Genomic DNA, 15,931 nt, shown 5'->3' with positions numbered 1-15,931 from the left:
CACCTATGTAGAGGCGATGCGGCGCGACAGTTGTGCTGACAACACTGAAGAGCTCAAGAACCTGATGTTGATGGATAGGAAATTGTGGAGGGCAGCGATCCAGGAATCCCGAGTTGGTGTTGGCTAGACCTCACTCTCGCCGCAACTAACTAACAGGCCGGTAACTCTGAGAGTTACGAGGGGAACATGAAATTAAAACGTTTTACTTTATTTATTTTATTTTAAACCACTGGTCCAGATATAATGTAATAATGGGGGGGGGGGGTGTTGGCACCTTGCAGTTGACTTTGACCCCGGTCAGACGTGGCTCAGGTGGGGAGGCTGAGGTTGACGTTCTCTGCCAGGGGACTGGAGGACATGCGTATCTGGGAGCTGCTCTTGCTCAGGATGGAGAGCTGGGTGCCCCCGTTCACCCCACTGCTGGCCAACGAGGGGTGCCGTTGCTGCTTCAGATCCACAGCAAAGTACCGGTTCACCGTCCAGCTGCGCCATTTCCTCTTGATCTCCGACTGCACCTTCAGGGAGAAACTTCACACCGTCATTTATTTTTAATGTACTTCAACCCTTTTTTTTTTTAAAGGTATAGGCTATTCATTGATTTCACTTAATTCAAATATCACCTATTTTTTTTGTTTTGTTGTGATAATCCTCCCTACTATAGAGAGTGCTGACCATATAAGGAGTTCCTCCCTGTCCCCAGTTAAACCCCTGGGGTAAAAAAAAAACATAGGTTTTTAATTTTTGGCTAGGTGGCCCAGCCTTCATCCAATCAGGATAGAGAAAGCTACGGTGACACAGATGCGTCCTCAGGTCTAAATGCATTAACCCATTTTTGGCGGGAACCCATTTTGGTGATAGCATTATGTCGTGCTTTAGCTATTTAAAAATAGCAGATCTACAAGCTCATAGCGCACCACCGAGTGGCGCGCTACGAGCTTGTAGGTCTGCTATTTTTAGAAAAATCAAAGAACGACTGACACAGAAACATAGCTTTTTCAGAAAACTGTCAGGATGTAGAAGAACATTTTTAGAATCTGATCTCAGGTCAGAATGAAAACTGTCAGGATGTAGAAGAACATTTTTAGAATCTGATCTCAGGTCAGAATGAAAACTGTCAGGATGTAGAAGACATTTTTAGAATCTGATCTCAGGTCAGAATGGGTTAAGCTGTGCCGGCTCCACGCAGTACACTTCCCTCCTGCACCAGTACGGGCAGTCAGTCACATTCACCAACGTGAAAAAAAAAAAGACATCGATTGCAACTGACATTTAGAAACCCAGTCTAAACCATTAGGAGTTCAATTCTTAAATAGTACATGCAACGTACTGTACCACACGCAGAAACTCGCTGAACTACAGTTCAGCGAGTTTCTGCATGTGGACACGTTGTGACGCGATGTGAGCTGGCAGACCAGCAATATTCTAGCTTACTGTTATGTGTATGTAAAATTGGGACAGAAACCTACCTCTCCATTGAGGAAACAGTACAATACGGCTACCACAAAGCCCTGTGAAAAGAAGGGAGCAGTATTGAGAGACACGACTTAGGAATAAGGTTGATGATAACAGCAGCCGAGCACTGCCTTTATAATATATTTACTTTAAAAAGCAATGAGTGTAATGACTTGGTATGAAAGAAACGGAACTATGAACAGCACTCCAATGAGCAGTTCTTCAAACCCCTTTGGTGCAGGCAAATGAATTTAATTGAACGTGAATAATTATGTATTATAAATTATATTTGACCCGTTTAGCTTTGTGTGCTGCTGGAGGACAGGTCGACTTGACCAATGCAAGAATTCCAAGGACGATCCCAATTTCCTACACAACCGATGTTTGCCAATATTATGTCTAAAAGTACAATTTCAAAGCAATTAGACAAAGATAGATTGGATTAAAGGTGTTCCGTTTGCATGCAACGAGAGTGCCTCCTCCTCCTCCATCGAAGAAGAGGAGATTCGTCCAAGGAAAACTTTTCATTTCGCTTCTGCAACACCGTAAAGATGTTGTCTGTTTATTTTAAGTCTACTTTTGTGTTAATGGGCTGTATTTTGCGTGTCTTAAGTACCAGGTCTTATTACTTAACTTAAGACCTGGAGGCGATGCCATTTGGCTATTCTGAGTGGCCAAAGAGCATTGACCACGCCTCCAGGTCTTAAGTTAAGTAATAAGACCTGGTACTTAAGACACGCAAAATACAGCCCTGTGTGTCTAAAACTCTCCCATGACTACTGGGATATCAGCTGTTCTGTGCGCAAGCACACATGTAGGCAAGTGCGTGACCGTGACGTCATTAAAATGACATACCACCGGGAAAAAACAAATCACGATTACACCACAGCCCGGACCCCCTGTTGAAGACCCCTGCTTTAGAAGCACAATTAATCACCCAGAGTGAGAGAGAGAGAGAGAGAGAGAGAGATGGAGGAGGGGCTTGAAGTTCCCTACATCCCGTTAGCAAACAGCTTTTCGCAGAGCGTGGGACCTGATGCAATGCTTGTTTTACATCGCCGGCTACTACCAGTAGGGTGGGGTGAAGGTATCGTTTTTGTGAGGTTAGGGTTAAGGTTAGCTTTAGGCATAGCTTTTGTGAGGTTATATAACCAGCACTTGCGTGCGGTCCAAACGAACACAGCGGAGCGCTCCCTAGGGTTAAAACAAGCGCCCCATCAGGTCCCACGCTCTGTGAAAAAAAAAGGTAGTCCCAACAGCTTTGCCATGCTGTTGATCTCTCTCTCTCTCTCTCTCTCTCTCTCTCTCTCTCGGGCGGGGGAAGTCGTGCAGATGAAAGAGTAGCACACCTGGAAGGAGCCCAGACCCAGCTCAAAGACCAGCCTCTCCCTCTGGCTCACGTCCTCCGGAGAGAAGGCGAACACCGTGTAGTGGATACCGAACAGCGGGATGAGCAGGAGCGTGGAGCGCGCCAGACGCCTGCGCACACACACCAACATGCACGCACACACGCACAATACATACGCACACAATAAAATACATCAAATCATTCGCCATGATGGAGAAGAATCCACCACAGTAAAAAAAAAATATTCTGAGGGGGGAAAATACTGGTACCTTCCACCCTGGAGGTTTGGGGTAAACGGTAAAGTAATGGTATGGTCCACCCTGACACTGCAGCTCCAGGGCAGAAAATGAAGTCATCGCACGCACGCACGCACGCACACACGCACGCACGCACGCACTCACAAGGTGGATGTAGACAGTAGACACAAACACCATAACAAATGACAGTCAAGTGAAGGGGGACAGAATGATGGGGCCCACGCCACGGATTCTAGGGTGGTGGTTTCTCAAAGACCCCCAGGGGGTTCCAGGGGGTCCCCAGCATCAAAATAAGTTTAAACACATCACTAGTTTATACTTTAGCTATTCGAAAATAGTCACCGATAGTGTTCTTTGAAAATGGTCAAATCTGTATTTGCTGGGGGTCCACCGTCAAATACATGTCAATGTGGAGCTTCTTGACATGAACATGTTTGAGAACCACAACCCTAAGGTTCCTTAAACAGGAAAATGGAGAATACTTTTTCACTGAGATGTATTATTGCTCATCTACAGGTATTAGTGCATTGTAAAAATACAGCACAAGTCACATTCTCCACTCTTGTCCCCCTGCTGACGCAAAGTAAAAGTTATGTACACAAACATCTCAGTAGAGAGGGGAGGGTCCGTGCAAACTGGATCATAACTTTCAGACGGGGAGGGTCCTTGCAAACTGGATCATTCATTTCAGGGCTCAGGGAATAAGAAGGTTTAACGACCACTGATGCAAGACACACACAGAACGTACAAAAAACATTTATGTGCGCACATACTGTACATACACACACAGACAGACAGACACACAGGTGTGCGTACATAAATGCCAGCACGCACGCACACACACACACACATATACGCACACTTACAGTGTGATGGTGGATAATTCTGACATCCTGCACGAATGCTGCACAGCCTGTGTCGGCTCACTGAAGCATTTCTGAGCACAGCTGCTACACAGCACAAAGACAACACAACAGTACAACAAAAGACAATGTCTTTAAAGACAGGGACAAACGGTCGGTCACGCATACACAATACACAGAAAATGGACCGCTCTTGTTTTGGAGACAAGACTCTCTGGCAACAGGCTGAAAAATGGCCTCGTTTCAGGACTCGTCAGAGACGTTAACACTGTATCTCGATTCTTGATGGGCAACAGCTGCAGGATCAAATTGTACATTCAACGCAATCTTACACGGAGAGGGTGGAAATGGACCTACGGTATGACTGTGCCAATTTTTCACAGGCTGGCAACGTGACTGAACTCCAAATCTCAAACCCACAAACATTTAGCGTTAACCCATTTTGGGAACCCCTTTAGCTATTGAAACATAGCAGATCCACAAACTCATAGTGCGGCACTCTGTGCCACGCTATGAGCTTGTAGGTCTGCTATTTGAGCTTGTAGGTTTGCTATTTTTGAAGAATCTAAGAACGACTGACATAGAAACACTTGTCAGTTTCAGAAAACTGTCAGGATTTAGAAGACATTTTTAGAACGTGATCTCAGGTCAAAATACTGGTGGTAGACGACCGGACTGCGCGCTGACCACCGGTTCCATTTGAAACCTGTGCTGCATGTCCTTTCCCTCAACTCATCATGTTGCCTTAAAGCAAAAAGCTTAAAACAAAGAGGGTACTTTACCACTGATCTCTCTAGATAATATTGTGTCTCCTTTAGTTGGTGTTGGGGTGTATTTGCTACAGTAGATTTGCACATACTGTATATGGAGTTGGAACAACTGATGTTCAGGAGGCGGAGAAACACACTTGACCATGCCCTCATGCCATCCTCCGCCCTCCTTGCCAATCTACCCAGCCTAATTATACCCGCCTCAGACAACCCAGCATCCTCTATGCTTTTCGTATGCTCGTACACGCCACAACGCACGTACTCATACTAGCAACAGAAACAAAACCAGCAACACGAAACCAGCGGCTCACCTGCCATGGTTTATTCCACCTCGGAGGACGATCCTCCCACGGACGGACAGGGGAGCCCAACGCTCATACCTGACACTGACACGTCCAGCGACGATGACAGCCGTCCCACCACAGCCCCCCAGACCGCCGTCTCTCAGCCATCCAGGCTCAGCCTTATCCGGAGCCGCATTCGGGACCGTATCCGCAAGCTCCGCTCCGAGAAGAGGAAGGGTCGTGAGACTCGCCACCAACCACCGGCACCAGCCCTCCCTCCACCCACCCAGGCGACCCTGCGCTCCAGGCGCGTCCTCACCGCCACCCGCAGCTCCGCCGCTTCGCAACCTCCCAGCAACCCAAGCCCGCCACAACCCGCCATCTCCGACTGGACGGTAGTAGGACTTCACAAGCAGCTCCGCTTGCTCAACGTTCCGTTTGTCCGCTCCACCAACAAGGCGGGTTTGTTCAAACTTTTCTGCGACAGCACCAACAACAACAACAACGCAACTCCTTCAACTTCCTCAAACACGGCGCCCACCGATGACGTCACGAGGCGCGCTCCCAGCGCGGCCACCACCGATGACGTCACCCGCCGGTCCAAGCGGTCCCGCGTCATCCCAACCTCTCTTCCCCCCCCCACCTTCAGTGTTGGGTATTTACATTATATTTGAATTACTTTCTGCTTAATTAATTCATTATGGTCAATTTACAAGCATTGAGTTATGTAGTGCCGGTTGCCCAATACTGCTCGGTGTTGGGCGTCTTGCATTATATTCAGATTACTTACTGCTTAATTAGTTGACCGTGGTTAATTTACAGGCATTAAGTTACGTGGTGTTAGTTACCCAACGCTGCCCGGCGTTGGGTGGCTTGCATTACTTTCAGATTACTTTCTGCTTGAATTAATTTTCGTAATTGATTTACAAGCATTAAGTTACGTAGTGTTAGTTACCCAACACTGCCCTCCTCTAACTCCCCCCCCCCCCCCCTCCATTCCTACCCAGCCCGGCGCCAGGAGCTGGACGACTACCACACCACCATCCTAGACCTAGCCGTGAGGTTCGGCGGCTCACTCTTCCTAGAGTACCACCGCCAGTTCTCCGCCACCGCCGCAGCAAGGCTCCACCAGCTCAACACCGCCACATACTGGGGTCAACTAGACCTGGAACTCTACTGCCGGATATTCGCAGGAAGGCTCGCCATCGCCTGTAACCTTTGCGGCAACCCCACCCACCCCGCCAGCCAGTGCGTCCACGCCGCCACCCGCACCCCTGTCACCAGCCAGTACCCTGCCGCCAGTCAGCACGTCCACACCGCCGCCAAACCCACCACCAAACCCACCACCAAACCCACCACCAAACCAGCTTCCAGTCTTCCCCCCCTCCTCGCCATCGGCGCCCCGCCCCCGCAACGAACCCCCCAATACCCAGCTTCCAAACAAACAACTGACGTACGTGGCCGCCCAGTCCTTTACTGTGGCACAGAGGCCATTTGCAACAACTTCAACGGCATAGGGTGCTCCGCTTCCGTCTGCAGGATGCTCCACGTTTGCACCCACTGCGGGGGCGCCCATGCCCGCCCCTCCTGCCCCCAACACCCCACCAATCCCTCCAGACCCAGCTGACTACTCCGGCACCTCTCCACCCCCATCAACATCCCCGCCCTGGCCGCCGCACTATCACGCCACCCAGACCCCGCAACCGCCTGCTTCCTCCTCGGAGGCCTGAACTACGGCTTCTCCCCCGGCCTCATCACCCTCCCCACCAACAGCCACATCTGCCAAAACCTCCAGTCCGCCATCACCGACCCCGACTCCGTCACCACCCTGCTCACCAAAGAAGTCAAAAACGGATTCATGATCGGCCCATTTTCCACCCCACCATTCCCCATCTACCGCATCAGCCCCCTCGGCATCGCCACCCGGAAATACTCAGGGAAAAAGAGAATCATCCTCGACCTCTCCTCCCCCCACGGCACCTCCACCCCCAGCATCAACAGCCTCATCCCCAGCCCCCCATTCTCCATGCAATACGCCACCATAGATGGCGCCATAAACCTCATCCGACTCGCCGGCCAAGGCGCCCAGCTGGCCAAAGCCGACGTCACCGCAGCTTTTAAAGTCCTCCCCCTCCACCCCGACAGCTGGCATCTTTTTGGGGTCTTCTGGCAGGACGCCTACTACTTCGCCGTCCGCCTCACCTTCGGCTGCAGGAGCAGCCCAAAGCTGTTTGACACCCTCGCCGAAGCCCTTTGCTGGATCCTCCTCAACAACTGCAAGCTCCCCTACGTCACCCACCTGCTAGACGACTTCCTCGTCGTCACTCCCCCTCACGCACCCCCCGCATCCGGCCTCACCACACTCACCTCCCTTTTCAATGACCTCGGCGTCCCCCTCGCCCTAGAGAAGACAGAGGGCCCTTCCACCTCCCTCGAATTCCTAGGAATCACTCTGGACACTGTCTCACTCCAAGCCTCCCTGCCCCCCGACAAGCTCAACCGCATCACCCTCCTACTCTCCAACTACATGGACCTCCCCCAGTGCAGCAAGCAACAGCTCCTTTCCCTACTCGGCCATCTGAACTACGCCATGCGCATCATCCCCCAAGGCCGCTCCTTCATCTCCAACCTCCTCCACCTCTCCACCTCAGTCCCTTCCCTTCACCACCAAGTCACGCTCGACTCCCCCTGCCAAATGGAGCTGCGCCTCTGGCACCTCCTCCTCTCAAACTGGAACGGCATCACCTTTTTCTACAACGACTTTGTCTCCTCCCCCGAAGACCTCCAACTATACACAGATGCGGCCCCCTCAGTAGGCTTCGGCGGCTACTACGCCGGAAGGTGGTTCTCCTCCCCCTGGCCTGGCGAACTCCACCTCCTCGACCCTGACCATACCCAATCCTCCACCCTCTACGAACTCTACCCCATAGTCGTCGCCGCAGCCCTGTGGGGCACAGAGTGGACCAGCAAGAGTGTCCTCATCCACACCGACAACCAGGCCGTCGTACAAATCATCAACAAAGGCCGCTGCTCCTCTCTCCCCGTCATGTCCCTCCTGCGCCGCCTAACCTGGCTCTCCGTCACCCACCAGTTTCTCCTCCGCGCTGCCCACGTCCCCGGCCACCACAACACCATCGCTGACTCCCTTTCCCGCTTTCTCTTTCAGAAATTCAAGACCTTGGCACCACACTCCGATCCCCTTCCGGTCCCAGTCCCTCCATTTTCCGACATCACCTTCCCCTAGAGCATCCTCTCCACCACCTCATCCTCCAGTCCCAGCAATCCGTCCTGCTGAGCATAGCAGACTCCACCCTCTCATCCTACCGGACAGCTTGGATCAACTTCCAGTCCTTCCATCTCCGCCACAACCTACCCTTCCCTTCCCTCGATCTCCTCTCCCTCTCCGCCTACATCAGCCACAGCGCCTCTGCCCTCTCCACCCGTTCCTCCACAATCCGAGTCTACCTCTGCGGGATCAGTTTCTTCACCAAACTCCTAACCGGTTCACCCCATCCCTTCACTCAGCACCCCCAAATCCTTCTCCAACTCAAAGGCCTACAGCGCGGCGAACCACGACTCCCCCCTCGGCGCCTCCCCCTCACCATAGAAATCCTGGCCTCCTGCATCCACACCGTCAGATCCGGCTACGCCAACCAAACCCTCAACTCCACCCTCGAATCCATGTTCCTCCTCGCCTTCTACGGCTTCCTCCGCTGCTCGGAGTTCACAGCCGCCAACCGGAACTTCGACCCCGCAATCCACCCCTGCCTCTCCGACATAACTTCCCACGACCACGACACACTGGTCTTCACCCTGAAACGAAGCAAGACCTCCCAGCATCGCCCAATCCCCATCTACTTCTTCCGCCTCAACTCTCCCACCAGTCCTTTTGAATCCCTGGCCAACCACGTCCGCCTCAGACAATCCCAGCACGCTCTCCCCCAGGACCCCCTCTTCATCGACGAACACGGAACCGTCGCTACCCGTGGCTGGTTCCTCCTCCACCTCCGCCAAATCCTCACCATCTCAGGCTACCCTGCGGAAAACTTTTCCGGCCACTCCTTCCGCATCGGCGCTGCCTCCACAGCTGCCAGCCGAGGCCTCCAGGACCACACCGTCCGCCTGCTAGGTAGATGGTCTTCCCAGGCATACCTGACCTACATCCGCTCCTCCCTCCACGACATCAAACAGGCCCACAACTCCCTGGCCTAGTAGTCGCCCCCGTAGTCCTTTTGGGGATCACGCCTCCAGCGTACCGCGGGCTGACCGCCACGCGATCACGCCCCACGTGTGCCGCGGGCTGACCGCCACACGACCCCTTCCCCAAAGACTTCAGGGTCGGCGAACCCCCGGAACCCACGCCCCGCTCTCCTCATCATCACAACCCTCATCACTTCATTCTCTCATTCAATAAAAACCTTAAACCTTCCAATAGTGTGTTTCTTCCAACTAGTGAAATGGAGTTGGAACAACTGATGTTCAGGAGGCGGAGAAACACACTTGACCATGCCCTCATGCCATCCTCCGCCCTCCTTGCCAATCTACCCAGCCTACTTATACCCGCCTCAGACAACCCAGCATCCTCTATGCTTTTCGTATCCCGCCACCATCCCCATCACCACCTCAAGACCAGCAGCTTCCACTGCTACTTCTCCTCCATCTCTCCTCACCTCGTCCCTTCCTCACAGTTCCCACGGGGGATCACGCCTCCAGCGTACCGCGGGCTGACCGCCACGCGATCACGCCCCACGTGTGCCGCGGGCTGACCGCCACACGACCCCTTCCCCAAAGACTTCAGGGTCGGCGAACCCCCGGAACCCACGCCCCGCTCTCCTCATCATCACAACCCTCATCACTTCATTCTCTCATTCAATAAAAACCTTAAACCTTCCAATAGTGTGTTTCTTCCAACTAGTGAAGTGTATTTTCTCATCCCAACAATTAGGAGCAGTGACTGTCATTAATCCTTCTCCATATACAATATGTCTTAACTTCGAGCACTTCGTCATCACTAAGACTGGAGTCTTCACATATGTTTTGATAACTCAGTAGCACTCTACTCGCACCCGGGGAGCAGTTAGGGGTAGGGGTGGACGATATCGTGATAAATATCGTCGAGACGATACAATGTCTCCACAATATGCCTTTTCAGAGATATCGTATATATATATATATATAGCGCTATATACAGTGAATGCACATTTTATGATTTGCAATTCTATACCTTAAATTATACTTCTGTAGAACAACGGTTTCGTTCACCAAAAATAATGAAATGTATTTTAGTCTAAATGGTCTGTTACTCCTTTTCCCTTTAGTTCCCTTTCATACCTTGTAGGGGGTTGTACGGTTAAGTAACTTAACCATAAAAACAGCATGAAAACATATGGTGATAATATTGTGTATCGTGACACTGCTTGAATAGACCCTAGTTAGGGGTAAAGCTCAGGGACACTTCAACACATTCTGTACACGGGGCTGTGTGGGGGATCCAATTCCCAGATGTCCGCTCCACCCACTCAATGACTTGACAGACGAACATTTCAACTACAACATGTCAAGCCACCAGCTCTTCTGCACAATGGTAAACATCTACAGCACAAAAGTGCATTTGTTTTTGTTCTCTTTGCAATGACAACGGCAAAATACACTAACACTGGCTACTTATGCACCTAAGGCCTGACTCACATCTTCACAACAGATTGATGTATAGCTGATGCATGAGACTTATTGACTGATGCAAGCTCGCAATTCATTTCCAATGGGAGTCACATGGTTTGACACTTGTGTTGTATGAGGGGGAGGGGGGGCAGTCGAAACACAGCCGAAAGCAGCACAACAAAAATGTTGTGTCAAACCATGTGACTTCCATTGGAAATGCATTGACACTTACCCTTTGTTTACATCTAGCATGCATCAATGTTGTATGCTAGATCGAAAGGTGTGAGTGAGGCCTATCCGTGATTAAGCTTTAATCTGGGCGCTAAGCATCGGCTCTGATGAAAAGTGACAACATCTCTTCTTATTGGCTCAAACTTACAGGTAGATGCTGGACTCGTTCCCCCCGATATCAGGTGACTGCAGCTTCTGGACCAGAATAACGATAATCCCAACGAACAGGACAAAGTTGATCTGCACAAAGGAAAGAAAGAAACAAAAACAAAAAATAATCAAAGCTTTTTTTTTTTTTATGTGAGCACTGAGCACACACGCAGTTGAAATGGGGCGGTTTAAAAGATTTGTCATGAATTACAAAGTAGGTGAATTGAGGGGTTGTAGAGAGGAGAGGAGGCTTGGCAGGTTGCCTAATAATGAAGGGGATTGATCAGAACAAATCAGCATGGATTAAGCCATTTCGGGCGGGAACCCCTTTTGGTGTTTCAAGCATTATGTTATACTTTGGCTATTGAAAAATAGCAGATCTACAAGCTCATAGCGCGGCACCGAGTGCCGCGCTACGAGCTTGTAGGCCTGCTATTTTTTAAAAATCATGAAAATGTGGCGCAATTCTTTGAATATATATTCTTTCAGAGCCAAAGTTTTTAACTCAAATCTTTGCTTCTGGGGGGGTCCCTGGAACAACATATTTTCAGATGGGGGTCGGCGGCCAAATACATATAATTCTGGGGGTCCTTGACATGAAATAGTTTGAGAACCACTGACATAGAAACGTGGGTTTTTCAGAAAACTGTCAGGATTTAAAAGACATTTGTAGAATCGTCCTCAAGTCTAATGGGTTATAGCTAAATGAAACAGAGTGCCCCCCCAAAACAACATGTGAATTAAAACTGAATTAAATTATGATGTTTTAATAATAATAATAATAAAACTTTATTTGTATAGCACCTTTCATACATAAATGCAGCTCAAAGTGCTTCACAGTGATATTGTTCCATGCCGTTACATACTGCCAATATAAGGTGAAGAAATCACAGACTGAGACTTTAACGTTTGCTTTTATATGAAATAATCCGAGATGATTAGGGTTTTATGGAGGATGTTTCTGCAATTAATGCTAGTTCGACAACTTGAAATGCTCTCATCTTAACCCATTTTGGGGCGGGAACCCCTTTTGGTGTTTTAAACATTATGTTATAATTTAGCTATTGAAAAATAGCAGATATACAAGCTCGTAGCGCGCCACCGAGTGGCGCGCTACGAGCTTGTAGGTCTGCTATTTTTTTAAAGTCGTTAAAATGTGGCGCAAATCATTGAATATATATTATATATATATATATAATATATATTATACATTTTTAACTAAAATATTTGCTTCTGGGGGGGGGGTCCCTGGAACTACATATTTTGAGATGGGGGTTCGTGGCTCAATAGAGATAATTCTGGGGGTCCTTGACATGAAAAAGGTTGAGCACCACTGGCATAGAAACATAGGTTTTTCAGAAAAATGTTTTCATTTAGAAGCCTTTTTTATCGACCTCAGTCCAAAACGGAATAGTAACAGTTCAAAATGGAATAGCAAAAGAAGTAATAGAAATATAAATGCTGGCATCTCCAGAATCTGAATGAGTGAAATCAGTGGACTGAGAACTTGAATCCATGAATCAGTTGTGTCTGTCTCTCCTACCATGATGGAGGCCACCACCGGTCCCTTGATCACCCACCAGAGGGCAGTGTTCTCATTCGTGTCCCAGCAGCTGGAGAGGAAGGGAAGGAAAAGAAAAACCCATTTAATTTTGTAACAGAGTTCTTTTTGTATTGTTGTGTGTTTATAATGGACCACCGGAGTCTAAACAAATACAGTTGATTGATTGTGATTCTAAACCCTCTGAAGCAGTGGTTCCCAAACCTTTTCATGTCAAGGACCCCCCAAATTGACACTCATTAGCCCTCGGACACCCCATTTGAAAAGATATGCCAAGGCTCTAGCAGTGATTTTCAACCATTTTCATTTCAAGGCACCGCAGTCTGACCTGACTGGTCCCCCATTTAATGGCATTTCTATCTGTGGGACCCCCAATGTATATTGTAAAATCTAAGTTAATTTAACTCTGAGATGCAGAGTTACAGACTCATAAGGGTCCATTTGGTTCCTAACTATTAGCTGGGGGCCCCCTGGACCTAATTTAAGGACCCCTAGGGGTCCCTGAACCTCACTTTGGGAACCACTGCTCTGAAGGCCCCTGTAATATTAACTCAGGGCCACTGGAGTCTCACCTTTTCACCAACACTTATTAATTTAAAAGTTAATTAAGATCAAATTGAGTCCACGACATTATCTATTTTTTTTTAATTTTAATTTAATTTAGCACACCACCATTGTACAATTGAGTGTAACGTAAAGGGCTTAAAGGGACACTTCACCCTTTTTGCAAAAAAATATATGTTAATGACGTTTAGAAGCTTTAGAACACTTTCCTGGGGGTATTTATGTGTGTAATATGTGGTTTTAGATATTTTAGATTGTAGCAGTGAGCCTGTTGTCTCTGATGTCAAGGACACTGGGCTCACTTCCTTCCTGGACTACATGTTGTCTCAGTAAGACAGCTCTCCCCCTATCCACAAGGAGGAGCAGTGCACCAAAGAATTATGGGAATTGTAGTCCAGGAAGGTAGTGAGACCAGTGTCCATGACATCAGAGACAACAGGCTCACTGCTACAATCTAAAATAACTAAAACCACATATTACACACATAAATACCCCCAGGAAAGTGATCTAAAGCTTCTAAACGTCATTAACATATATTTTTTTGCAAAAAGGGTGAAGTGTCCCTTTAAAGGACCACTTCACCACTTTTCAACCTATCTATCTTCGTAATAGGTCCTCACTAATAATCATGATAAAATGGCACAATTTTGTCCTACTCTGTCTGTGTCTCATGGGAGGGCTGTGGGCAGTTCAGAAACCCGTCCTCCAGTGACATCAATGATGGGGAATCCAAGCTAATGGAAAACGGCAGGCTTTCTAGTCCTGAAAAGTTGCAATTGCGAAAATGGAAGCCGTCGTTCTCACGATAATACAAATCGAAACATTTTTGTCTAACGATGACGTCACGGGTGGACGGTTTCTGCCCACAGTAGAAAAAAATTATGCCATTTTATCATGATTATTAGAGAGGACCTATTATATGAAGATAGGTTGAAAAGTGGTGAAGTGGTCCTTTAAGTTGTTGATCAGAATAATAGATTTAGTCATAAATTAGTCAAAAAAGTTTTTGTAATTGTTTTCTCTTTTTTTGTTTAGGTTTTCTGGGCTCAATTGCACCCATAAAACCTGAACTTTTACCATATTCTCTGTGGTCTGGGCTTTGTGGTCTGATTGTGTGAGGTGTGATGTAAGAGCCAGCAAATCCCATAGTATATGACGGGATTTGCCAGACTTCACAGACACACAGAGAAGATCCCAGACCACAGAAAATCCACTGAATGTTCAAAGTTCAGGTTTTTCTTTTGGGTGTAATTGAGGTCCTAAAACCTCAAAGAAAAACGAAGAATAAATTAAAATTAATGTCATGAAATAAATAAAAAGTCTTCTGAAAGAATATATATTCAAAGATTTGTGGCACACTTTCACGATTAAAAAAAAATAGCAGACCTACAAGCTCGTTATGCGCTATGCGCCTGTAGATCTGCTATTTTTCCAATAGATAAATACCGGTAATGCTTAGTTAAAACACCAAAACGGTTTCCCGTCCAGAATGGGTTTAAAAAACTAAAAACTAAAACTAAAAAACATTATTCGATTATCTTTAATCCGACCTTAGTCAGCATGGTGGTGAGCAGGACCTTTAGCCCTGTGCTACCCGGGAGCAACGTTGTGATATAATAAATATATAGTGTTTCCATTGCCCATGGACGTGAATATATCATCTCTGTATCTTTTGTGCAGTTGTATGTAAATAATGTCGTTGCACCTGGCTATTTCTCATAAATAATGGTGTGCTTTTATTGCCATGATATGAGCTTGGTGCGCGGAGGAGACGTACCCTGAGTCATCAAAATGCAGCCTCAGCACAGCCCACAGAGTCACACAGATGGTAGGAGTGCCTGCAGTAACAGAGGAGTTGTTAGTTGACCTATTAGCCCCTTAGACAGCACTTCATGTAGACTAGCCCCTTAGATAGCACTTTATGTAGACTAGCCCCTTAGATAGCACTTTATGTAGACTAGCTCCTTAGATAGCACTTTATGTAGACTAGCCCCTTAGATAGCACTTTATGTAGACTAGCCCCTTAGATAGCACTTTATGTAGACTAGCCCCTTAGATAGCACTTTATGTAGACTAGCCCCTTAGATAGCACTTTATGTAGACTAGCTCCTTAGATAGCACTTTATGTAGACTAGCCCCTTAGATAGCACTTTATGTAGACTAGCCCCTTAGATAGCACTTTATGTAGACTAGCCCCTTAGATAGCACTTTATGTAGACTAGCCCCTTAGATAGCACTTTATGTAGACTAGCCCCTTAGATAGCACTTTATGTGGACTAGCCCCTTAGATAGCACTTTATGTAGACTAGCCCCTTAGATAGCACTTTATGTAGACTAGCCCCTTAGATAGCACTTTATGTAGACTTGTTAGTTGCCCTAGCCCCTTAGATAGCACTTCATGTGGACTTAGATAGCATTTTATACAGACTTATAGCATGGTACGTAGACAGCACTAGAATTGCTTTTCATGTAGTCATAGCACTTTATAATATATCTGTATATGGTATAGTATAGTAGTATATGTATAGTTTATACATACAGTTTCATTATATAGATATATTCCTACAATAGTGTACCAGTAGAAGTAGTGTGTCTCTCAGGGACTAGTGGAAGGATACCTACCCCATCCTACAATAGTGTACCAGTAGAAGTAGCGTCTCTCGGGGAAGAATGTCTCCACCAGCAGGGTGAACAGATACAGGCCTTCTATGAACAGCCAGAAGTAGTTGGACATCACACAGTAGTGGAAGAACACCATCACTGTTTTACACGCCAACTGCATTGGGACAC

The 15,931-nt window shown here is 47.7% G+C and overlaps 1 protein-coding gene across 1 annotated transcript in view; it reads right to left on the bottom strand.

Moving 5' to 3' along the window:
- Window positions 1-308: 308 nt before the first annotated feature.
- The window catches only part of adcyap1r1a (adenylate cyclase activating polypeptide 1a (pituitary) receptor type I), a gene marked incomplete at its 3' end in the record, with an annotated part of 56,244 nt that continues 40,621 nt past the window's right edge, over window positions 309-15,931 (bottom strand). Inside the window, exons 7-14 of the mRNA XM_083782205.1 lie at window positions 15,764-15,917; window positions 14,919-14,979; window positions 12,560-12,629; window positions 11,015-11,106; window positions 3,924-4,007; window positions 2,802-2,931; window positions 1,467-1,508; window positions 309-515 (exon numbers count right to left, since the gene is read on the bottom strand). Coding sequence (XP_083638331.1) covers window positions 309-515; window positions 1,467-1,508; window positions 2,802-2,931; window positions 3,924-4,007; window positions 11,015-11,106; window positions 12,560-12,629; window positions 14,919-14,979; window positions 15,764-15,917 — 840 coding nt within the window. The remainder of the gene's footprint in view (window positions 516-1,466; window positions 1,509-2,801; window positions 2,932-3,923; window positions 4,008-11,014; window positions 11,107-12,559; window positions 12,630-14,918; window positions 14,980-15,763; window positions 15,918-15,931) is intronic.

Source organism: Protomyctophum parallelum, assembly GCF_964188405.1.
Source record: "Protomyctophum parallelum genome assembly, chromosome: 14".
NCBI classification, from domain to species: domain Eukaryota; kingdom Metazoa; phylum Chordata; class Actinopteri; order Myctophiformes; family Myctophidae; genus Protomyctophum; species Protomyctophum parallelum.
The sequence above is the reverse complement of the archived record's forward strand: the minus strand, read 5'-3'. Positions and strand labels throughout refer to the sequence as shown.